Source organism: Pinus tabuliformis, chromosome 2_1 (assembly GCF_031772625.1).
Source record: "Pinus tabuliformis cultivar Carrire ecotype Pingquan chromosome 2_1, CPIR1, whole genome shotgun sequence".
In the NCBI taxonomy this organism is placed as follows: domain Eukaryota; kingdom Viridiplantae; phylum Streptophyta; class Pinopsida; order Pinales; family Pinaceae; genus Pinus; species Pinus tabuliformis.
This window is the reverse complement of record NC_142299.1, coordinates 153,088,550-153,112,777: the sequence shown is the minus strand read 5'-3', so window position 1 is coordinate 153,112,777 and position 24,228 is coordinate 153,088,550. Positions and strand designations below refer to the sequence as shown.

Below are 24,228 nucleotides of genomic sequence, written 5' to 3'. Positions count from 1 at the left end.
TTTGAATATATACTTAATATAGTTTAAGTATAGTTAATTTTTTGTTACAAGCATGTAATATGTTAATATTTATGTTTATTTTAAAACTTTAGATGAAAAATGTTTTCAAACATTAAAAAATGTATTTCTAAAACAAAAATAAATGCTAATACTTTGATATTTATGTTTATTTTAAAACTTTAATTGAAAAATGTTTTAAAACATTAAAAAATGTATTTTTAAAACAAAAATATTCAGCAAGCATGAATTAAAGACTCCATCTATCTACCCAAAATAATCCCACTTGACAATAAATTATCTCAAATATATAATTTTAATTAATAATATTTATTTAAAAAAATATTCAAATTAATAGAAAAGTTTTTTGTTTTTTTGTCAAAAAGGTGGAAAAACCTATCAAACTCAGTTGTCAAAACCAACAGTGAGGACAACCATCTCTGACTGCTAAGTGGGTTGAAGCATCACTGTTATCAAGGAAAACCATGCCACCTGGAATAACCTGGTTGTGGTTCGTAAGGGAGCAGGATTTCACTCCTGCCAGATGCCTCTGGGCCTTGGGCCGTTAACCTGTTTCCTTAAGTCCGAGAAAAACGAGAAATAATAAAATGAATTATAAATATGTTTTTATTTTAATTAGTTAATGAAAATTCATTTTAATTTGAAATTTATTATATATAAGTATAGATATAAATATTTATTTAAATCTTTTTAAAATGAAATTTTTCATAATAAAAAACTAATTCAATTTAATTTACGACTATTGATTAGTCATAAATATGTGGATATTAACTACTAAAAAAAAGTAAGCATCTCCTTTATACTAAACTATAAAAAAGAAATATTTTAAACAAAATACAAACTTTTTATTATATAAAAATGGGGTAGTCTAACTTACATATGGAATATTTTTTTTTTTTCCATTGAAATTCACTAAAATTTGGCAATACAATTTCAGGTTTTTTGTTGTTGTTTAAAATACATTTTTGAATCTATAAATGGATTGAGAACCTTGAAAAATCCCTAGAGCATTACAATTATTCACATTAAACAATTTAAACTCAAATTTTAAAAATCTCTGATTTTAATTAAAATTAACCAAAAAAAATACCCTGTAAAAAACTATTTCTTCTATAAATTAAACTACCCCTATAAAAATATTTATAAAAAAATTACCTTAAAATAATTTTTACTATTACAATTTTTAAATATAGCATATTAACTATATTAAAAATTTACAAAACAAAAAATGAATTATCTATTTTTTAAACATTATTATATTAAAATATGGCTTTTTAAATTTAACAATAATTTTTTTTTAAATTAATTAAAAATAAAATAAAATCATTAGCATATATCAAATTCTTAAAAATTTCTATCCATATATTAAAGTTGTGGAATGTAAATCTCATTAAACATTTATCTAATAAATACAAAAAAAAATTATAATATTTCTCATATATCTAATAAATACAAAAAAAAATTATAATATTTCTCAATAGAGAAGTTTAAATTTAAACAAAAAGTCGCAAACAGTTAAATTGGAAAGCATTTTAAATTTATTACTGAATTTAGGTAACTAAGATTTGTATAATTAATCAAAATAATCAAAGTCAAAGTTTACTTAAAATTTTATTGTGTAAAACTTTAACTTGAAATTTTAAAAGTTTAACTTTAAACCACTATATGATCCACCGTCAAAATTTTCACCCTGCATCACAAATTTCCGCCGGGCTTGTGATTTCTGCTATCTTCCAACTCCACAATCATCACAAAACATTGCAGGTTAGAGGTGGTCTCGATGCCACGTGACACAATGGTAACTGATATAAAAATCCAATTTACACAGTTCATCACAGGTGGTCAAGAATGGCAATGTCAACTACATCTAGGAGCGCTCCCTTACAAATATTCAGCCATACCAAAACAATTCACAAGTGCCCAACATCAACAAAGGCCTCTAATTTGTCCGCCAAAAATTACCCGATCAACGGAGATGTTGGCTATCCCATAAAATTGCATATTCAAAGTAAGTGTTTTGGTTTTCAGAGATACCCATTGTATCGCACCAGTTCATTCCTTCTAAATTCAAAGTTAAGGGAGCCATTCCCCAATTCTAGTGGCAGAGGTCCTTGGATTGGTCGTAGATTACTTTTGGGAGGTGCCTTGTCGCAGGGATTTATGATGGCAGAAGAGGGAAGCAGCTCCTTTCCGGCTCTTGCCAAAGCAAAGAATTCAGAAATTGAAGAGGTGAGGTCTTTAGCAATGCCATGTTCATTTATCTGAAAATCCTAGTTCCATTGGCTGTGAAATAGGTGTGCATGAAAACTAGTTTAATTGACCAAGTGAAATGATGACACAAAACAAACAATAACATTCACTTTCATAATTGAAATAAACCTAATTGTGCCCAGAGGCGCATACAACGCCGTAAGGGGAACATCCATCAACATTTCGTGTTTGTCTATGTGCAATCCTAGTTGCGCTGATAGTTGCATCCATCAACAATTCCCTTTTATGTGAGTCTGAGAAGCATATCCACAGCCTAGGTAGGGGGATCCATCAACAATTCGACTTTATGTGTGTGACCCTCCGGCGGATGTACTTTTTATATATGTTGACTTTTATTTGTTTGTTTTTTCAAATGTACATTCTACTGTCAATGGGGGCTTCGTTGGTTGGTTGGTAATGTAGGGGCATTGATTTTCTCTCCACCCAGGTTTGGGTCCCTCTTGTGACATGTTCACACCCAGGTTTGAGTCCATCTTACGACATGTTCATCCTTTGTAGGCTGATGTACCTTGGAATGAAGAGGGCTGTTTGTTGCTATTGGGCGAGGTGTTAGTTGACAATTTTGGTAGCATAGATACCCCCAGTTGTGGCTTCTTAGCCAAAGCAGCTTGAGTGCTTGAATGCTGTGTGTGCATTGTGAAAACATTGAGATTGTTGCCTTGAAGAATTTGATACCTCTAAATACATAACAGATCCATGGTTAAGATGGACCTGTGCTAATTTATATAGTTCGTCAAGTCCCTAAATTATAAACTGAGGCCCAACAACATCCAGATCCCGGACTGCTTTGCATTTTTGGAAATATGTTATTAAAAGCACTTACTCAAGTTGGTTAAGGACCCAATATTCTATGCTACACATACAAATTTGAGTTCTTAGCAACTCCATGTTTCTGGCCGGGATTATTACTTCTCAAGCGAGACATATCCACTAACTCTTGAAGGGTGGTTTTGTCACCAATGATACTCTAAAAGCTAGTTCACTCTTGGAAATCTCAGAGAAGACTGGAGGCCATCTTTTTCTTTTCGAAAGTGCTTCCTTTAAAGATTAAGCTCAAGGATAAGCATCACAACTAGGTTGAAGAGGTCAAGAACCAGAAGTGGCCCATGTATGCGGGCAAAAGAACCTTTGAGGGAAATTACTTAACATAAGCACTTCTATTTAGCTAAGCTGAGTGCTCTTCCATCAACATGACATATGACTTGCACCTAGTTCCGATTACTTATTCGTGCCCCGGAAAAATTGAATCTTGGTGCGTGGCCTGACTGACTACCATCTTCAACACTAAGCCACAACCCCATCGACAACTTCAGATAGCTTGAACATACAGGAGCCCTTAAATAAAAATCCATTGTTGCTTATTTGTAATAGGCCTAACAGACCAGTTGGTCTCAACGGATGTTATTATTCTTTGTTTTAGTTTCTCTCTCTTCTATAATTGGACTGCTTACGATAACTTACTGAATTTCATCAGATTGTATATGGCTGATAACTTACTGAATTTCATCAGATTGTATATGGCTGATAACTTACTGAATTTCATCAGATTGTATATGGCTGATAACTTACTGAATTTCATCAGATTGTATATGGCTGATAACTTACTGAATTTCATCAGATTGTATATGGCTGACTTTTCCTCTTCCCTTTTCAACTAAAAGCCCAATATGTTAGCGTGCGACTGTCTCTTCTACAATTCTACTGCTTTTCAACTACCTTTTCCATCTTGCATTAGCTGTGTCTAGCCCTTGCCCCTAAACTTTGTCATTTAGAATTAAAATTTTAATCCTTATTCAATGATGTTCGATGGCACAACAGGTCTCTTTAAAATTTACTGTTATCAAAAGATAACGGTGGTGGGGGCTATGCTACAAATTCTATGTAGAAGCCTAGAAGGTAGTTACACGAAGATGAATATGGACAGATTCCAGGGAAACTGGGGTTGGTTCCTGAAAAGTCTGAGTCTCTACTAGTTTAGTTGCTTTTTCTGGAGTCCATAGCATGATAAGCAGAATGGCTTTGGGGAGTTGTTTTGACATGTACATGGCATCCAATGCTTCAATAACATTATTTAAGTGTTTCTGTCGTGTCTCCCATTTTTATTTTCCTCTATAGTACAACCAAGATGGGTTTCTAGGGTATGTGTTGGTTAGGCCGTAGGAGCAGGATTACCTCATCAGGGGTTCCGGAGGGGTTTTGAGGAGTTTTTATGGGATCTGATGGCATTCGCTTGGCATATTCCATCATCCACACAACTTGCCTTTTGTTCCGTTGTGTTTCGACAACTTTCATAAAACGGGGTTATTACTGGGCTTGACTTAATTAATTATGCTTGAGGTGGCATTCTGGAAGGAAAATTTGATGGAATTCCTTAGTGTAATAGCTTGTTGGAACCAGAACGAGAAGATCTACAGGATGGGATGATGGGAGAGACTTCCAGTGGCTAGATGAAGTATGGTGAGAGATTTACCATTTTCCTAGATTAAAAATGACTTTAATTAGTCATTTAATTAAAAAGGGAAAAATAATTAATTGGAAGAAAAAGGCCAAAAGTGATTTAAGTGAAATAAAATAAAATTAAAAAGTCATTTAAGATAAAGTCAAGGGAGAAGCTTCTAGAATATTAATAAAATAATAAAATAAGATGCTTCTAGAGGCTTGGTGATCTATCTATGCAGTCTTTAAAAGGAAGAGGAGATCATTTGGGACATCTTGGAGTTGAGTATTTTTCTTGTGGAGAGGTTTGGAGAATCGGGAGTTCCCAACTTCAGTTGTAGCCCTAGGATGGAAACCCTCGGGTGATTTCAGTGAGAGTGGGCGAGAACTCATCTTGCCCCTTGGTGAATTCATCTTGAATTCACAGGCGTGTTCGTTAGTTCTAGCTCTATTTTTGGAGGCCAGGCTTGGTAGTGCAACAGTTCTTTTGGAGGCTGCTTAGTATATCTCAACTACTTTCAGTCATTCTGTATTGGTAGGTGTATGTATTAAGTAATATAATAAAATTGAGATTTCTTGCGTGTGTCTATTGTTTACTTTGAGTTACAATTTTCATATTGAAGTTTAATTTGTTTTGTCACTAATTTCTTGATGGGAATTATGTAATAAATTAAATAAATTTACGACATATTTTTTGAAGCAAAATTGTGCGAAAACTGGCCAAATAAAATTTTGGAACATTATAATATCACTCAGCATGATTACTGTCAGATTTTTTTCAATCCTTAGCATATGCCTTTCTCTGCCTTCCTTCCTATCGCAAACGTACCTATGAATGGTGGCTCCTCCACCCATCCCTTGGATGTGTTCTAGTCACGAAACTTGGTGGAGAGACTAGAATACATGAGTTCTCCATAAACCGAAAATCGTTTCTAGAAATTCCATCTAGAGAGGGCTTAATTAGATTATTAACCTATTTTTTAATGTTTTCTAAGTCTAAACTTAAGAAAATTGGTTAATTAATCAGAATTAATCAAGTCAAGGTGAGAACTATCTAGAAATTCACATGGATCGACTCCAATATGATCTTGGCCCTTGATTAAGTTCTAATCTTAGCCGTTGGTGCTCCAACAGAAGATTATAAGAAGAAGTCGATGGGCACTTGAGAAGTTCGATTTTCTTGGCAGTTCTATTTCCAGAGAGCATTAGTAGTTTCCGGAAAGCCAAAGATCGAAGCAGAGACAGTGAGGGGCATGATAATGAGGCTAGAGGAAGTTTTCCAGATCTAGCGAGTGCATTTGCAGAGAGGCCGAAGTTTCTCTAGGAGGTTGCATAGTCCTAGAGTAGAAGCCTTAGAGGGCAGTTCGATTTGCTGAAGAGGGCAAACGTTTTCAATTTCAAAGGCCGGGCAGAGGTTCCAGAGTGCTGGAGAGACGTTTTCCCAACTAGCAGCAGGCAAGACAACTTGATTAGCAGATGATTCGGGCAGCAGTTGCAGTAGGCAACTTCAGGTTGATGCAAAGCCTGCACAAACCCAGTTGGACAACTTGCTTTTCAGAGGCAGTCCAGTGCTAGAATTGCCTAGAGTGAGGTTAATTTTCCTCTAGATATTGTTGTTAGTATTTTCTCTGTAGGATAAATATTTCGACATCCAGATTATTGTACTCAAAATTTCTCACTGCTCCATAATAATAAAACCCTTAGTTGCTGCATCGGTTTTCCCAAGTTGGGTTTTTCTGGGGACATTTGTCAAAAAATAACTGTGTAAATTTTATGTGTGTGTGCTAGATTTTCTTAGTTTCCAACGCTATTTTCTTCCGCAGTTTATTTGTGAAAATCACAGTATGAATTATTTGATATTTGTCGTAGCAGACAACAAATAAATTGTTAAATAAAATAACGATTAGAAAAATAATTTCCAATTGCTGTGATAAATGAAATTTTCGCATGGTATCAGAGCGTGAGTGATTAGCTGGGAAGCTCCGAAGCAGAGAAGGGAATTTCATTGTTTAGAGGGAGCAACAGGCCGAAATTCTCAGAGGCTGCACAGTATTCAGACAAGTAGGCCGAACCAGTGGGGCAAGGGTTCGATTTTCAGTTGCAGATTGGTGGAAAAGTTGAGTTGCCTGGGATAGTGATTCCAGTAGTCAGAGGGAGCAACAACAACTCAGATTTTCGCTAAGCAGATTTCTGGTTGGATGTAGAGGGTTTTGCAACAACAAAATCAATGTCGGGTGGAAGAGAAAAGCACACACAACATAGGGAAAATTTCTCTCAGGGAACTTCGAATTTCAGAAGTTCGATTTTCCGAGTCAGATTCGTAGTAGCAGCTAGCAGATCTGCAAATTCCAGAAAGGAGTGCGAGTAGTAGAGCAACAACCAAGCAGAGGGAAAGAGGGAGTTTTCAACTAGATCAGAGATGGCCACAACTGGGCTTAGAGGTTAGGATAGGTTGGAGGGAGCCTCCAACTATGTCATCTGGAAGGCTAGGGTGTCCTTCCTATGAAAATTTCAAATACTGAAATCCTATTGCAGTAATTGGAATTTATTTTTCTAATTGTTAATTAATTTAACAATTTATCTGCTATGGCAAATAACAAATAAATTACACTGCAACCTTCAAAAATAAAACTGCAGACATAATAGCGCTGGAAACTGAGAAAATCTAGCACACACATAAAAATAACACTGTTATTTTTGGACAAATATCCCCGGAAAAACCCAACTTGGGAAAACCGGTGCAACAACTGAGGGTTTTATATTATTATGTAGTAGTGAAATCTGAGTACAATCTATGGATGCTCAACTGACAATCCAAACAGAGAAAAAATACTAGCAAAAATCTAATGAGGAATTTTCCTCACCCCACAAGCAAATCCGACACTGAAGACTGGCCTCTAAAACCCTCTGCATCTTGCCCTGCGTCACCCTTTGCGCATACACAAATCCGTACAACCTGGATATCACACTAAGTTGCCTCTTCTGCTTACCACTAACTCTAGAAATGTGTCTCTCGGCCTTTGCTAAATTCTTTAGCCACTGGAGCTCTTAAACGACTACCTAAATCTGCAAATCAAATTGCCTATTAGAGGCTTCTGCGCAACCCCTATGTCAGCCTCACTGTGGCTATCTCTGCCTCTCTGCAGTGTACTCGCCGGATCTGGAAAAATTCCTCCAGCCTAACTGTCTCTACCCCTCACTGTATCTGCTTCCTCACTAAAGCTCGAACTCTACGGCAACTGACTGCTGCTACTCTGGAAAATCGAATTCTCCAAGTGTCTCTTGTGTGTTCTCCAAGTGTCCATCAACTTCTTATAATCCTCTGTTGGAGCACCAACGACCAAGGTTAAAACTCAATCAAGGGCTAGGATCATATCGGAGTCGATCCGTGTGAGTTTCTAGAGAATTTTCACCTTGACTTAATTAATTTTGATTAGTTAACCAATTTTCCTAAGTTTCAATTTAGGAAACATTAAAAAATAGGTTAATAATATAATTAAGTCATCTCTAGGTGGAATTTCTAGAAACAATTTCTGGGTTTTGGAGACTTATGTATTCTAGTCTCTCCACCAAGTTTCGTGGCTATAACACATCCAATGCTATGAAAACTAACACTCCCTCTTAGCGAGGACTGCGTTATAGCGCTGCACACCTCTTGTCACAACACCTTGTCTTTTTACCATCTCCTGTCACGTTGTTGATGTCTGGTTGCTGCTGCCCATCAATTACTGCAAAACTCTGATGCTGCCTCTATGCTGCTACTAACACAGTTATGTTGCTGCCAACTTTGCATCTGCATTCAACTCCTTCTCATATGTTGCTGTTGCAACTGCAATTGAGAAGCGTTTGAAATACTGAACCAGCTGTGTTCAGTATGATGCATCTGTCTCCTGAGTCTTTGAATGCTACTAGCCTTTGCACTGGCACTAAAGAATTTGGTTTCTATCACCTCTGCATTGAGCCATCTGCTTTGTTGTCAACACTGCATTGCGCTCCTCAGCGTCTGACTGCTACTAGTCTGCAACTATCACTTTGGTATTGACTGCATCAACTGCCACTGATTCATTCTGCTACTGAATACTGTGGGCCCCCATAGCCAGGTAATGATCCATGAGGTGGACTCCTTAAAGACCCTGCCCATTCTTTGTAGCTCTCTTGGGCTACAAAACCAAATCATTCCTGGAGATATATCTGTGAACATAACAAACTCTTCCTCTATCCTAGAAGAAAGCTTGTCTATTTTCGCGGAGGCTGCCTGCTGGTCCTTCTTCTTCATCTTGTCCTTCTTCTTGAGAGGACACTAGGTATTGTAGTGATCGAACTCATCACACATGAAGCACTTGACCTTTGACAAGTCCTTCTTCTTCTTCTTCTGCTCCCCTTACCCCTGACTGAGACCCTTAGATGCTAGGGTCACATTCTCCTCCTCCTTTACACCCTTTGATTCATTGCTACTGCTGCCACTGATGGAGCTCTTTAACAGAGCCCGCCTCAACTCATCCTGCTGCAAATCGGCCCACATTCTGCCCCATCTTGGTAGCGTGTCTCTACCCCATATACTTTGGACGAAGACTTGCCAATCCTCCGAGACATTGTTTAGTGCCAAGCATACTAGCTCTGATGGTTGAGGCACTGCCCCAATAGTTGCAAGATGATCTTAGACCTCCTTAATCTTGGTGAGGAAAGGATCTATGCCTTCCCCCTTCTACATCTTGATGCATCTCAACTTTTCTTCCAGGAACATCTTCTACTACTTGGAAGTACCCTGATATAGCATGGAGAGAACATCCCACATCTCTTTGGCCGTTCCCTTGGCCACTATATGTGAGACTATATGATCCCAGATTCCATCTAGGATCAACCACTTCACCTTCGCCATCTTCTTCCTGTATTCCTTGAGCTGATCTGCATCCTGGGGAACTGTCGCCACATTATCTATGTAGGATTTTAGGCCATATTCATCTAGAAGGAAGGAGTAGGACATCCCAGCCTTCCAGATGACATAGTTGGAAGCTCCATCCAACCTAGCCTGATCTCTAAGCCCAGTTGCAGCCATCTCTTAACTGATTTGGAAACTCCCTCTTCCTCTGCTTGACTGCTGCTCTGTTACTTGCACTCCCTCTTGGAATGCGTAGTTCTGCTAGCTACTACTGCAAATCTGCAATTGGGAAAATCAGATTTCTTGTCTAGAAATCCTCTGAGAGAAATTTCCCTCTGTGTGTGCAATTTCTCTTCCACCTGACGCTGGTTCTGTTGCTGCAAAACCCTCTACATCTAGACAAGAAATCTGCTTAGCAAAAATCTGGGTTGTTGTTGCTCCCTCCGCCTGTTGGAATCACTCAACTGGAAAGCCAAATTTTTATGCCAACCTAAACTGAAAAATCAAACTTCCCCAAGCAACTCGATCTGCTTGGCTCAGGCTCTGTGCAACCTCCAAAAAATCGACCTATTGCTCCTTCTGAGTAGCGAATTTCTCTCGTTGCTTTTGAGCTTCCCCATCTGATCACTTATGCTCTAATACCATGTGAAAATTTCAAATAGTGAAACCCTATTGCAGTAACTGGAATTTATTTTTCTTCAAGGTAAGAACAAAAAGGCTTATTTTTACATCTTCATGATTATAATCGGCAACCCTCGCATACTTACCTAGCCAAGAACCAAAAGCTTTCAGATGAGCATTAACACTAATTGCATTATTGCCCTGAAAGGCAAGCAATTTATCCATCCCATGGTTTGGAAGATCATTGGGATAACCTTGAATGTTAGCAAAGTTACAAGGGGTGAACATGTCCATGATATCGTGCTCGACTGGGTTAGGAAAAAGCAAATGGCTATCAGAGAGAGCTTCTTGTGCGAGATTAACAAGAAGGGCATGAGAAGAGAGTTTGTGTAATCGTACTCTGAGAGCCCTTTCAGGATTAGGAGTAGGATTAACCAAACTGTTTAGATGTCTTTTAGTACCCAGCCTTGTAGAAGATAGAGGAAGTGGATTCGCCACTTGGACAAAAATCTAACTCGAAATAACCCAAAAGCAAGGAACCAAGGACAAGGAACTTATCCTGGCAAGAGACGAAAGGATGAGAAGAATGATCGAATGTTGAGGAAACCAAGGACAGAAAAAACTCTATTCCTTGCAACGTCGCCAAAAAATGTTGTCACACAGAATGTCTAGGCACCACAACAATGACTCAGATTGGGGGCTGTCACCTTGATCCCCAATCTCTCAGTTCAAGTTGTCTCCCTACAACAGGCTAAGGGAGGTAGACCCTATGGAAAAATGGAATGAAGAAGAACTAGTTGGGAACCAACCATTTTGGGAGATACAGTGAAGCGACCAAGTACTTGATTAAGATTTTAGCAATATTAATAGGGTTTGATTAGATTTTAAATGATTGATACTAGTGCCTTGTGGAGTCAACAATCTTGCTAGGGAAATTAAGACCAAGTAATCGATTAGCAACTGCTGCTTAGTTGAATGACTATCTTAGATGAAATGCAGATCCTAAAGCTAATGTGAGATGCAAGAATCTTGGTTAATTTTAGTTAAATGCCTAATTGGATTTGAACCTTTCGATCCTTTCTGTGTTGAGCCTGATTTTGTAGTAATTGGAAGAGAGAAGATAAGGCGAAGCACACTAAGGTGTGATTAACGATACCTCTCCTGAAAATATAACATACTCGGTGCCTTCGGCGCTGCAGAGAGTTGTGGCTCTGACGACTCTAAGGTCACCGTTTTAAGTACTATTAAAAGCAGGCTTCTCAAGCAAAGATGGATGGATACTTATCTCTTTATCAACCGAGCTTATGCTTGGACGTAAATTTTATTTATGCAAACCTAAATTATATGCAAATGCACTAAATGATGAGATGAAGTCAGACTTGACGATCAGAAACACTTACGTCGCAAAAGCCCTTAATCACCAAAATTAAATATTCGCTTTATTGGGTGAAGACATAAAAATAAACCCCTGAAAATATTACAATTAAACCACACGCTTATTTCAAATCTTTTTGATACAATTATAGCTCAAAGAGAACAAAAAAAACTTCTTTGCAATTTAATATCAATGTCAACAGATGTTCAAAAATACTCAGCTTAGGAAACAAAGATATGCGATCTATTATAATTCCACGACAGAGCACTTTAACAATTACTTGAAAATATTCGCAATATATCTAACATGTAACACACATCAAATAATTCAAGCAATGACAATCAATTTCAATAGATGCAAGATATTCTAGCAGTTAAATTTCTAGAGATCCAAATACTTTAAAACACCATGAAATTTAAATGCTAATCAATTCCAATCCTAGAATTAAAATGATTTATGCTTAGTGACCCAAATCTAGGAAAATTTACCACTTTCCTATAGTTAATCTTTAGATACAAAAAATTTAAGCGCGTTTAACTATAGAGAAATGAAAAATGTTAATACCACAAAAGTTTTCTTTAGAATCTACCCCTAGCACAAAAGACACCAAGAAGGAATTAAATTAGTCCTTAGGAAAATTTCTTCGATGTGCTAAGTTTATGAAGCTAGACTTAATGCGGTAAATGATCTATGTGACCAAAACAAATCACAATGATTTAATAATTTTTAATTTTTATTTTTTATGGGCCAGAGGCCACATAAAAAAAATTTAAAATCTTCTAATGTGGAAAATTACTTTTGATTTAAGTTTTTAGTCATGTTTAATGATTTTTTTTAAAATTTTTTAAAAATGTTTAAATTTTTTGATTTTATTTGAAATTTTTAAATGTTTTTTTTTATTTGATCTTTTGAAAAGAAAAGAAAAGAAAAGGCAAAATCAAAACAAAAATTGAAACAATAAAAATCAAAACTGAAATCAATCTTTTTGTTTTTAAAACATAACACAAAGGAACATAAATGAAGTCCGACCAAAGCAAAGATAAAAAAAAAATTGAACTAACTCTTACCCACGCATATACAATACTAAAAAAAGGTTGAAACCAACCCTAACACATATGAAATCAAAAAATCGTTTTATGTTTGCTTGTGTTGCAGGTCGACGGTGAGAGAGTAGCTGCGACGGACAGTGATGAGGGTTATGCATGGATAGGGAGCTATGACAATGACGCAAGGGAAAGGAAATGCGAAGAGGAAGGTAGACTAGCATGCGGGTTTGACAACGGAAAGGAGCTGAGGCAGCGAAGCCTAGGACGAGGGGGCGAACGAGTTAGGGTAGCTGGTAAGGAAGAATGGGAATGCAGGCAGCGATGGAAAGGAGGGCTGCGGATTTCTATGGTAGCATATGGAGAAAAGGCAAGGCTGCAAGTTAGAAGGATGGACTTAGGAGTAACGCAACAAAGAAACGTTGCGTTTGAGGGAGCTGTGGATAGGATGCAGAGTGCGATGGCAACGATTTTTTGCAGGTGAAGGAGCGAACGAGAAGATGCAGAGCGAGGGCAATGTTTGAGGGATGGACGCAGAGGGTATGGAGGATGCAGGTTATAGCTCTACGTACAAGAAGAGAGGGAGGAAAGGGTGCAAGTTGGATGGACAAACAACGATGAAAGCAGAAGGGATCTGCTGCAAAGGAGAGGAGAGCAGCGAATAAGGGAGGCTACAATAGAGAAAAGAAAAATCGGACAGCAAGAGATAAGAATAAACCCGAGAGGGATAAATCAAAGGTAGCAAAACCTTCGAATTTTTTCAGAGAAAAAGAATTTCTGATTCTAGCAGACGACAGCTCAATGAACCCTTAAAAAAAAAGTTTCTGAGAAACTTCTGATTTAGTTGATATGTTCTGCTTAAGATTTCTTAATGAAACCCCTGTAAAGTCGTCTCCAGATTTAAAAATAAAATAAAACCCTTGGACTGTGAAATAATGACCCTGCAAAAGCTGGTTTTGAGGCCAGATATTACCCTCCAGGGCCTAGATCTAGCTTCAAATCAAACTTCACTTTCAGATCTGCAACCTGTACTTGAAAATGAAAACACCTAGAACCTGGATATACAATAAATAAATAAAACCCCAGAAACCCAACTTAGAAAACAAAAAAATTACAGATCTATGCACAGGAATAGCAAATCTATCAGATCTTGCGAGTGTGAGTCCAACTCCGCTCCCAGATCTGATAATCTAAGGCTCTTAACTGCTAGATTTATCAATTTAGCATATAAAAAATTAAATTTTAAAAGAGGTGATTAACTCAAAACCCTTCATGCATCACCAATAAAAATTCTTATGATAAGCTTGGGATCAAATCAAGCTGGGCTCTTCAGAAAATACGAATCAGGAGTTGGCTAGTCCAACTGAAAACTTCTCCGAACGCCCGATGATCTAAAAAAATCAAGACTTTCCTACAAAACTCAATCCAACCATTAAAATAGAGCGAGAAATGATAATAAAATTAAGATAAATAGAGATACCTGCTATTACATTCAAAATTTAGATTATTACTTAAACCCCAACGATTGAGGAAGATACCTGCACTTAAATCACTCTTCAGAAGCTATTATCAATGGCTAAAAAAAATTTATGCATGAAAAATGATACATCTTACAGTATTTCCATGAAGAGTAACACAGACAAAAATCAACCCCGAAGACTTCCTTTATTATTCAGAAAAAGATTATATGAGAGCTTTTCGCTTAGCACACGACTCAAAGATCAGATGGATCAACTGACAAATGACCTCCTATTTAAAGATAAATCTTCCAACGGTTAGTTCGAGTAATCATCGTCAAAGCAATCTCGACCATTGATGATGATTAAAATTTCTTTTAATCTCATCCGTTGAAATATTAAATTCTCGAGGAAATTCAAAATTTTCAGTTAAATGCATTTTAATTAACTCAAAAATATTTTTTTTGAGTTAATTTCCTCAAAAATTTGATTTTGACTAAAACGCTAAGAACCAAAGGCTTAAAATTTAGTGAAATAATTAATTTATCTTAGTCCCAGGACCTTTTAAAATTTTAATTTAAAAGGACCGACGAATTTTTGTCTTTGGAGAAATTAAATTTACCTCGGACCTATAATTAATTAAATTTCTTGCTTAGGATTTTAATTAATTTTTTGGCCAAAAAACTTAATTAATTAACCTATGAGGGGATAAATTATTTTTCCAACCCTTAAGACACTTTACACCATAATTTTCATATCTTTTACATTATAAGACGGAAAACGCATCTGAAATAGACCCTCACAGACTACCCATTTCTGCGACATAAATATAATCTAGTAGACCAATCAATTTGTAATAAAACAACCTAACGAAATAGTTAGGATTATTTCCAAATCACTTTTACATAGACTCGATCTATAACACTAGGACTCGCCTAAGATCCCAGTGACAAAATACATTCCGACTTTGGGGTAAGATTGAAGGAAAACTCTGCCGACCATTCAAGAATGGATCGGTGAGACAAAAAACCTCCCAAAATGTAGGTCGTCACCAAAAAATTAGGTTTACCTAGGCAATTACATACATGACACAGATCCATTGAGATTATTTATATCATATACATGCAGAATGGGTTTACATTATAATATGAAAATGAGACTGATGATGATAGTTGTATGACATAGACACTTCAATCAGGTGCTATCCCTTTTGTGAAAACGGGGGTGTACTGCTATGGGTTGTTGACACATAGTGGTCAACACCTTATCTAGCTTGAGGGGCCTCGGAAACTCTTTGGTGGTTAACACGATGACCTTGCAGTTTTAAGAGCCACAGTCTCTCTGTTGGAATTTCTAATTCTAACTCGTTATAAATTCTTCTTGTACTATCTGGTTTATTTCTTCCTACTTGTTTAATTACTTAACAAGTTATTTACCATGTAAATATTGAAAATAAACACAAGTACAATATCAACATCTACATATCATCAACTGAAATAAAACAAGCACACACCTGTTATTTTTGGACCAATGTCCCTGGAAAAACCCAATGCGAGAAAAGTTGTGTAGCTATTCAGAGGGTTTTATTATTATGCAGTTTTTAGAATATAATTAGGGTGCCAGAAATGGTTCACCCAACAGAGAATGCCCTCGGTAGTAGTACCTCTCTATCGAAATTTCTAAGTCTAACTGTTAGAAATCCTTCCTGTACTTTCTGATTTATTTCTTCCTACTTGTTTTGTTAATGAACAAGTTATTTACCATGTAAATACTGAAAATAAATACAAGTACAGTCTCAACACATACAAATCATCAACTGAAGGAAAAACAAGCACACAAGTGACACCATTATTTTTGGACTAATGTCCCCGGAAAAACCCAATGCGGGAAAACCAGTGCAACTATCTAAGGGTTTTATTATTAAGCAGTTTCAGAATACAATCTAGGTGCTAGAAATGGCTCACCCAACAGAGAATGCCCTCGGCAGTAGTACCTCTCAGTCGGAGACAGATATCAGCCCTAATTTGCCCCACGAATCTCCCAACGTCAACCTTTAGGGTCTGCGTCAGCCTCTCTGGCCCAACATCTGCCCAACGTCAGCCTCTCTGGCCCAGCGTAAGCCTATCTGGGCTCTGTGTCAGCCTCTGGAGCCTCTGCATCTCCCACGCTGGCCCTCCTCAAGCTCTGCGCAACTCCTGGCTGCCTCTGTGTGGCCTCTCGTTGCTTTTGCGTGACCTCTAGCTGGCTCTTCTTCTACCCTCTCTCGGTTTCTGCATTGATGCTACCAGTACTATCTCTGCCTGTCTGCTACTGCATTCACTGCCCCTCAGTTGCAACTCTGATCACTCCTAAGATTTCCTCAGCAAGCCCTGCCCCAGAAAATCGAATTCTTCATCAACTCGGTGTGTTCTCCAAGTGACCCTCAGGCCTTCTCTTATACTTTTCTCGTTGACATTTCAACGACCGAGATTAAGTCCCTAATCAATGGCTAAGATTAGATCTCGCTTGATCCATGACTTTTGGACCATTCTAACCCAGTTTTATATTAATTCAGATTAATATTTTATTTTCCTGAAGTTTAGACTTAGGGACTCCATTAAAAATAATAATTATTTTAATATCTCCCAAACTGGTTAGATTCTGCCCAAACAATTCGTGGGTATTGGAAATCTCATGTGCCTTAACGTCTCCACCAATTTTCATGGCTAGAGCACATCCGATGCTACCCAAAATCAACACTCCCTCTTAGCGAGGACTGTGCTCTAGTAATGCTCCTCACTCAGCATCACCCTAATCATCCGACATCGGTTCTTGTGCTGATGCTAGGCCTGCTGCCTAACATCCTCTGCATTGCTGCATCATGTACTGCTACCCATGGCCCTGCCATTGCTACTGCTGCATTTGTATGGCAACTCCTTTTGCATCCGTGCTACGGCCCATGGCCCTACCACTGCCACTGCTGCATCTACACTGCAACCCCTCTCATCATGCTGTATTGCGTTGCCCATAGCACTACCACTGCTAACTACTGCACTGCAACTCAGTTACTAAGAGTAAGAAGTAAGTAACTAATCTCCCAACTTTGACATCTCCATTAGGCTAGAAACACTCCCGATGCTGAAGCTCCCTCTGCCACTGACAAGTGCTCCCTCTTTCACCCCTGCACTACTGCAACAACTCTGTGCATCTTGCACTGTTGCCTCACATTGTTCTGGGACCCCTGCACTATAGCTCCCTCTGTTGCTCCATCCGCATCCGTCTCTACCGACATCTGCTAGTCTTGCTACTCCTCTTCGGGGCTCCCGTAGCAAGGTATAATCCAAGAGGTTGGGTACCTTGAGGATCCTGGCCTTCATCGCCTGTAGTTCGTCTGACAACAACACGATGTCTCCCCACTTCCTTGCAAGTGGTGTATGAGCACTCATGGAGTAGTCATCATCTGTTTCCGCTCTCAGTAGCCTCTCCCTTGCTCTTCTTCCTCGGACACTAGCTTGCATGGTGACCGAATTCCCCATAGTGGAAGCATTTGACCTTGGAGAGGTCCTTCTTCTTCCGTTTCTCCTGCTTTCCCTCAGATGCGAGGGCAACATCCTCCTCTTCCTCCTTCTTGATTATGACCCCCTTCTTGCTGCTTCCCGTCTTGGTTAGCCTTCTGATCTCTTCTTGACAAAGAGCCGCCCACAGTTCCTCCCAATCTGGAAGGGTCGACCTGCCTAGTATGCTCTGGACAAGTACCTCCCAATCCTCTGAGACTGCGTTCAATGCGGTCCTCACCATCATCTCCTCATCTGGCGTGGGCCCTATGGAAGTCAGTTGATCCCAGATCTCCTTCAATCGACTGAGGAAGGTGTCTATCTATTCTCCCTTTTGCATCTGGTATGACCGTAGCTAATTTTCTAGTAGTGTCTTCCTCTGCACAGAAGCATGCTGATACAATTTCATCAGGGCCTCCCACATCGCATTTGCCGTGTCTTTTTCGGCAATATGTGGTACTACATGGTCCTTGACCCCGTCAAGGGATGATGGTCTTGGCCCTCGCCATTGCCTCCTGGTACTTTTCGTTCTCAGCCAGGTCAACAGGGATCGCTATTGTGTTCAAGGCGAAGTGCTTGAGATGATTCCAGTCTAGAACGAACAATATCCTAGCCTTTCAGACTACGAAGTTTGAGGCTCCATCCAGTCTGTCCTGATCTCTTACCCCATTCATTGCCATTTCGTTGCTCCTCTTTCAACTCTTCCGAGTCTCTTTACTTCCCTCCTGGAAGTTCTCGGTGTGACTCCCTCTAAGCCTTGATTTCCCTCCTGGAAACCCCTTTGCCAATGTCGAGATGCCCCAACTCTGATCGTTAGTGCAACTGCACCACTGATCCAAATTTCTTGGCTAGAAATCCTCGGCAACAATTCCCTCCTTTGTCTTGCCCTGTTAGGTACTGTTCTGACCACAGTACCCCACCAACTTTACTCCGCAACTTACCCACAACCTCCTATGCCTCAGCGAACTGAAGGTTACAGCTTGTAGGCTCTGCGTAATCCTAGCACTAGCAAAATTCGCACCTCTTGGCCATGGGCGTCAATCATTCTTGACTGAGAAAGATGACCGGGCACTGCGTAGGTCAGGTCTGCTCCCTTCTGCCACTGTGTTGATCCTCCTCCCGGCTCAAACTTGATGATGCAGGCACTGCATCACCCCTTCCTTGTTGCTTCTTTGCTAGGAACAACTTCTGTCACTTGAGACAACTGTTTTTGCTGCTCTGCTCTGCTCGGCTGATGCCCTCAGTTCTCCTGTGATTTGCAACCACGTTCTGATACCATGTTGGAATTTCTAAGTCTAACTATTAGAAATCCTTTCTGTATTCTGATTTATTTCTTCCTACTTGTTCTGTTAATTAACAAGTTATTTACCATGTAAATACTGAAAACAAATACAAGTACAGTATCAACACATACAGATCATCAACTGAAGGAAAAACAAGCACACAAGTGACACCGTTATTTTTGGACTAATGTCTTCGGAAAAACCCAATGCGGAAAACCGGTGCAACTATCTGAGAGTTTTATTATTAAGCAGTTTTAGAATACAATCTGAGTGCCATAAATGGCTCACCCAATAGAGAGTGCCCTCAGCAGTAGTACCTCTCATTCGCAAACAGATATCAGTCCCAATCTGCCTCACAAAATTTCCCAGCATCAACGTCTAGGGTCTGCGTCAGCCTCTCTGGCCTAGCGTCTGCCCAGCGTCAGCCTCTCTGGCCCAGTGTCAGCCTCTCTGGGCTCTGTGTCTGTCCCTCCTCAGGCTTTGCGCAGCTCCTGGCTGCCTTTGCGTGGCCTCTGGTTGCTTCTGTGTGGCCTCTAGCTGGCTTTGCGTCAACCCTCTCCCGACTTCTGTGCTGATGCTCCTGGTACTATCTCTGCCTCTCTGCTACTGCATTCATTGCCCCTCAGCTGCAACTCTGATCACTCCTTTGATTTCCTCAGCAAGCCCTGCCCTAGAAAATCGAATTCTTTATCAACTCGATGTATTTTCCAAGTGACCCTCAAGCCTCCTCTTATACTTTTCTTGTTGACATTTCAACGGTTGAGATTAAGTCCCTAATCAATGGCTAAGATTAGATCTTGCTTGATCCATGACTTTTGGACCATTCTAACCCAGTTTTATATTAATTCAGATTAATATTTTATTTTCCCTAAGTTTAGACTTAGGGACTCCATTAAAAATATTAATTATTTTAATATCTCCCAAGCTGGTTAGATTTTGCCCAAACCATTTCTGGGTATTGGAGATCTCATGTACTTTAGTCTCTCCACCAATTTTCGTGGCTAGAGCACATCCGATGCTACCCCAAATCAACACTCTTCTCGGAGATAGATATTCTGGCTGATTAATCATCGGATGAACGATCCCACATCAACAATTGCAGCTCCCACTGCTCTGCGTCACTCTGATAGGGACTGCGTCACCCTACTCGGCTCGTCATCTCCCAGTCTGTCCCACGAAATCCTCCTAGCATCGCCTCTTGGCACTGCGTCAGCTCTGCTAGCCTCTGTGTAGCACCTAGCTTCCTCTGCGTCAACCTCTTCGGGCTCTGCGCTGTCTCTCTAGTACCAACTCTGCCTCTCTGCTATGTATTCACTGCCCCTCGCTGCTGATCACTGATTCTATCTCTCTTAGCGAACCCTGCTCTAGAGAATAGAGGTGTGTCCTCCAACTGACCCTCATGCCTCCTCTTATACTTTTCTCGTTGGTCCATCAAGGGCCGAGGTTAAATCTCTAATCAATGGCTAAGATTAGATTTGGCTTGATCCATGACTTTTGGAACATTCTAGCCCAACTTTATATTAATACCCATTAATATTTTATTTTTCCTAAGTTTGGACTTATGAACTCCATTAAAAATATTAATTATTTTAATATCTCCCAAACCGGTTAGCATCTTGCCCAAACCATTTATGGGTTTGGAGATCTAATGTGCTTTAGCCTCTCCACCAATTTTCATGGTTAAAGCACATCCGATGCTACGCCAAATCAACACTCCACAACGTCGGAAGCATCAGGTGATAGAACCGTAAAAGGTATCATTAATCAGGGCTTAGCCTACTTCCTGTTAGCCTCCTTCCCACAAATTACCTTGGAACCGAGCTTCAAAATAGTTAAAGGAAGGTTACACTTAGACTAGACATTTAACTAAAATTTACCAAGATCATTGCATCTTATATAGGTCCTAGGACTTGCATATCATATAGGTTAGTCAATCATTTAAGCAGCGGGTGTCCATCCGGTCATTTGGTTCCAATTCATAAGAAGCAAGAATTTGTGACTCCATTAAGGCACTAGTCTCATAATAGAAAATCTAATTTAATCAATAATTTTGCTTAATTTCAACCAAGTGGCTAGGCCACTCATCTGTGTCTCCCAAGTAAGTTGATTCTCAACTTTCTTTCTTTCACTTCATTCCATAGGGACTACCCCCCATAGCCTGTTGTTGGGAGACAACTAGAACGGAGTGGGCGGGGATCAGAGTGACAACCTCTGTCTTGAGTGTTGTCGCGGTGCTTGTACAATTTGGGTGACAACAAGTCCCTTCAGGATCGTTGACATAACTAGTATAAATTCCTACCATTTAGAAACTCTTGATGGAGAGTTTGTTCCCCTTCCCGTGTGTTGTCGCACAGATTGTCACGACAAGGCTCAGACCGGGGGCTGTCACTCTGATCCCCGATCTCTCCATTTAAGCCGTCTCCCGTGGCTAAGGGGGGTAGACCCTATGGGACAATGGATGACCAATTGTGGATCAGTTGGGTTGGGAGACACAAGGGGAAACAAACACTTAATTGATTTTATAAGTTAATGTGCCAGTGCCTTATAGAGCTAATGACTGAATGATTATTTATCAAATGCTTGCAGAAATATGAACTCATTAACAATCATTTACCATCAAATAACTCAAACAAAGATTAACTTTTACCAAATGCGAGATAATCGGTAAATGCTCAATGGCTTAACAATATTCCAGCAATTAAAATACAAAAGATTAAATGCTTTAAATAACCACGTAATTTTAAATGCTAACCAGTTATCACTTTCATATAACTAATCTTCAAATAAACATTTAAGCATGTTAAACCACATAAAAAATGATAAATATTAATCTCACATCAAAATTTTAGGCTCAGCAGAAAAGATATATTGCAAACATGACAAATCCTTGAGCCAAGTCTGAATCTGGCAAAATATTTCCAAGGTTTTTTTGTTTGTTTGTATTTTTATATTTTCAAACAAAACTAGGCTAAGTGAAAACTAAAGGCTACATAAATGAAACTTAAATCTAAAACATCTAAAAGCCTAAAGAATATTTTTTTATGCTTTTTGGGATTTTTATATCTTTTTATATTTTTAAAGTTCAAAAAAAGGGTCTACAATCTAAATCAAACTAAAATCTAATTTAAATTTAAAAGAAAACTTTTTTTTTTGGTTGTAATTTTAAAGTTATTAAACAAAACTAACTAAATTTAAACAAAATTAAACCTAATTAAAAGATAAACCAAAAATAAAGCCTAGTTTTAATTCTAAATTTAATATGAAGCTTAAAACTAAACAAAAATAAAGAAAGGGAAAAACAAAATTATATATATATATATATATATATATATATATATATATATATATATTTTAAAATAAAATAACACTGAATTTAAATTAATCTAAAATCTAAAACTAAATGAAAATTGAATTTTTTTTATTCTAAATTAACACACTTCATAAAAGAAAATATGTGCTTAACTTAAAAACTAAAACAAAAAATTTAATTCTAAAACTTATATTAACCCTAAGATCTAACATGCATAGGAAATTAAAATCGATTTTTGCTGTCTGCGTGACTGGTGCGTGCAGGTCCTAGGGAATTTTGACGGCGAACAAGGAATGGCGGCCACCAAGAGGGGAGCTCGAGCAACTAGAAAGGAGTCCGCAGCTTGAAGAGGAGATAGTGTGGCCAGCGTGAAGGAATCGAGGGTAGCAACAGATACACAGGAGGATGAGATGGGACGGCATGAAAGCAACTCGATTTATTTGCAGGTTTAGCAATGAGCAAGTGCGGATGAGGCAGCGTGAGGATACGCAGAAGTAAGGGAAACATAGAGGTGGGAAGAGCTGCGTATAAGGTTTGAGTATCGAAGGGAGCAGGTGAAAAGAAGACCGTAGGGAAGAATGCTTTGACGCAGTTTGATAGGATGGCAGCGGATAGAGGAAAGGACAACGTAAGAATGGTGATAGGAGCTGTGGATTGAGGAGGTGGATGGACGCAGGTGCGTAGGTAATGGAAGGCACGCGGAATGGCAGCTTGGAGAGTGAGGGAACTTGGCGGCAGAAGGAAAATAGGCAGCAACATGGAGGGATGACTGAGTGAGGAGGGTTTACAGGTGTAAAGCTTCTAGGAGCAACGTAAAAAATTTCGATTTTCCTTACTGATCACCACGTGGGAAGGAAATTGCGTGTATGGAGGTAGATTTGCCTGCGGTTTTGGACAACCTTGGATTTCTTTTAACTCCCTTTTGATTCTGATGAAAATCCTGCAATAAATTTCCTGATCTGCAAGTGACTAAATTTGAAACCCTCGGACAGCAAAACAGTAACCCTGCAAAAACTGGCTTCCAACAAGAAATCTTTTCCTGCAATCTGCAAAAACAAGAAAACCAGAGGCAAAATATGCAAGGACAAAACCCAAAATTTAACTAAATAATTATAGCTTTTCACAAGTTAAAAGGCTCTAAGCAGCCAGATCTGTCATTATGCACAGTAATATTTTCAGAATTTCAGATTTACTATGAGATACTTTAGAAAAACTCTCATGCATTCACAAGATAAACTTAAATGATAAACCCGGGATCGAAATTGGCTGGGCTCTACAAGAGAACGTTTTTCGGGAGTTGGCTGGTTCAACGGAGAACTTCCCCAAACGCCCATTGATCCTTACAAGTTAGATTTTCCTGCACAGCTCACTTCAACTGTCAATAAAGAGGGAAAAAGCAGTAGTAAAACCCAAATCTAATGGAGATACCTGCCATTATTTTTAGAAAGTTTATTACCATTCAAATCCTAGTGAGTGAACAAGATACCTATGATCAACATCACTCTACATCAAGCTATTACCAATGGCTAAAAATAGAATTATGCAGAAAGTGAAACAGTTTACAACATTTCAGGAGAGTAACACCAGCAAGATTTCAACCCCAAAGTCTTTTTTTATTGCACAAGAAATTTTTTACAAGAGAGCTTTCTTCAGCATAAGACTCACAGATCGAATGATCTCAAATGACCCCTAGCACCCTATTTAAAGGAAAAATTCCCAATGGCTAGTTCGAGTGATCCATGTCAAACTAATCTCGACTGTCGATGAGGATCAAGATATCTTTCAATCTCATCCGTCAAAATTTTAATAAATTAAAAATTAAAATTTTGCATTTGTTTTCTCAAAATTTAGACTTATTTTATTATTTTTTTAATTTTATTTATTTATATAATTTTTTTTTTTTGGATCCTCGAACGTAGCCTTTGGAAAAATTACCTAGGACCTAGGACTTAAGACTTATGAGGGGATTAAAACATTTTCTAACCCTCAAGACACTTTACAT

The 24,228-nt window shown here is 38.6% G+C and overlaps 1 protein-coding gene across 4 annotated transcripts in view; it reads left to right on the top strand.

The window, feature by feature from the left end:
* Window positions 1-1,769: 1,769 nt before the first annotated feature.
* The window catches only part of LOC149199196 (S-adenosyl-L-methionine-dependent methyltransferases superfamily protein), a 559,137-nt gene continuing 536,678 nt past the window's right edge, over window positions 1,770-24,228 (top strand). The window contains exon 1 of one of the 4 annotated variants that reach the window (XM_089402334.1): window positions 1,770-2,247. In XM_089402334.1, the coding sequence (XP_089258460.1) occupies window positions 1,867-2,247 (381 nt within the window). In that variant the 5' untranslated portion in view covers window positions 1,770-1,866. The remainder of the gene's footprint in view (window positions 2,248-24,228) is intronic. The other 3 variants (XM_089402336.1, XM_089402335.1, XM_089402333.1) reach the window with 3 other exon arrangements.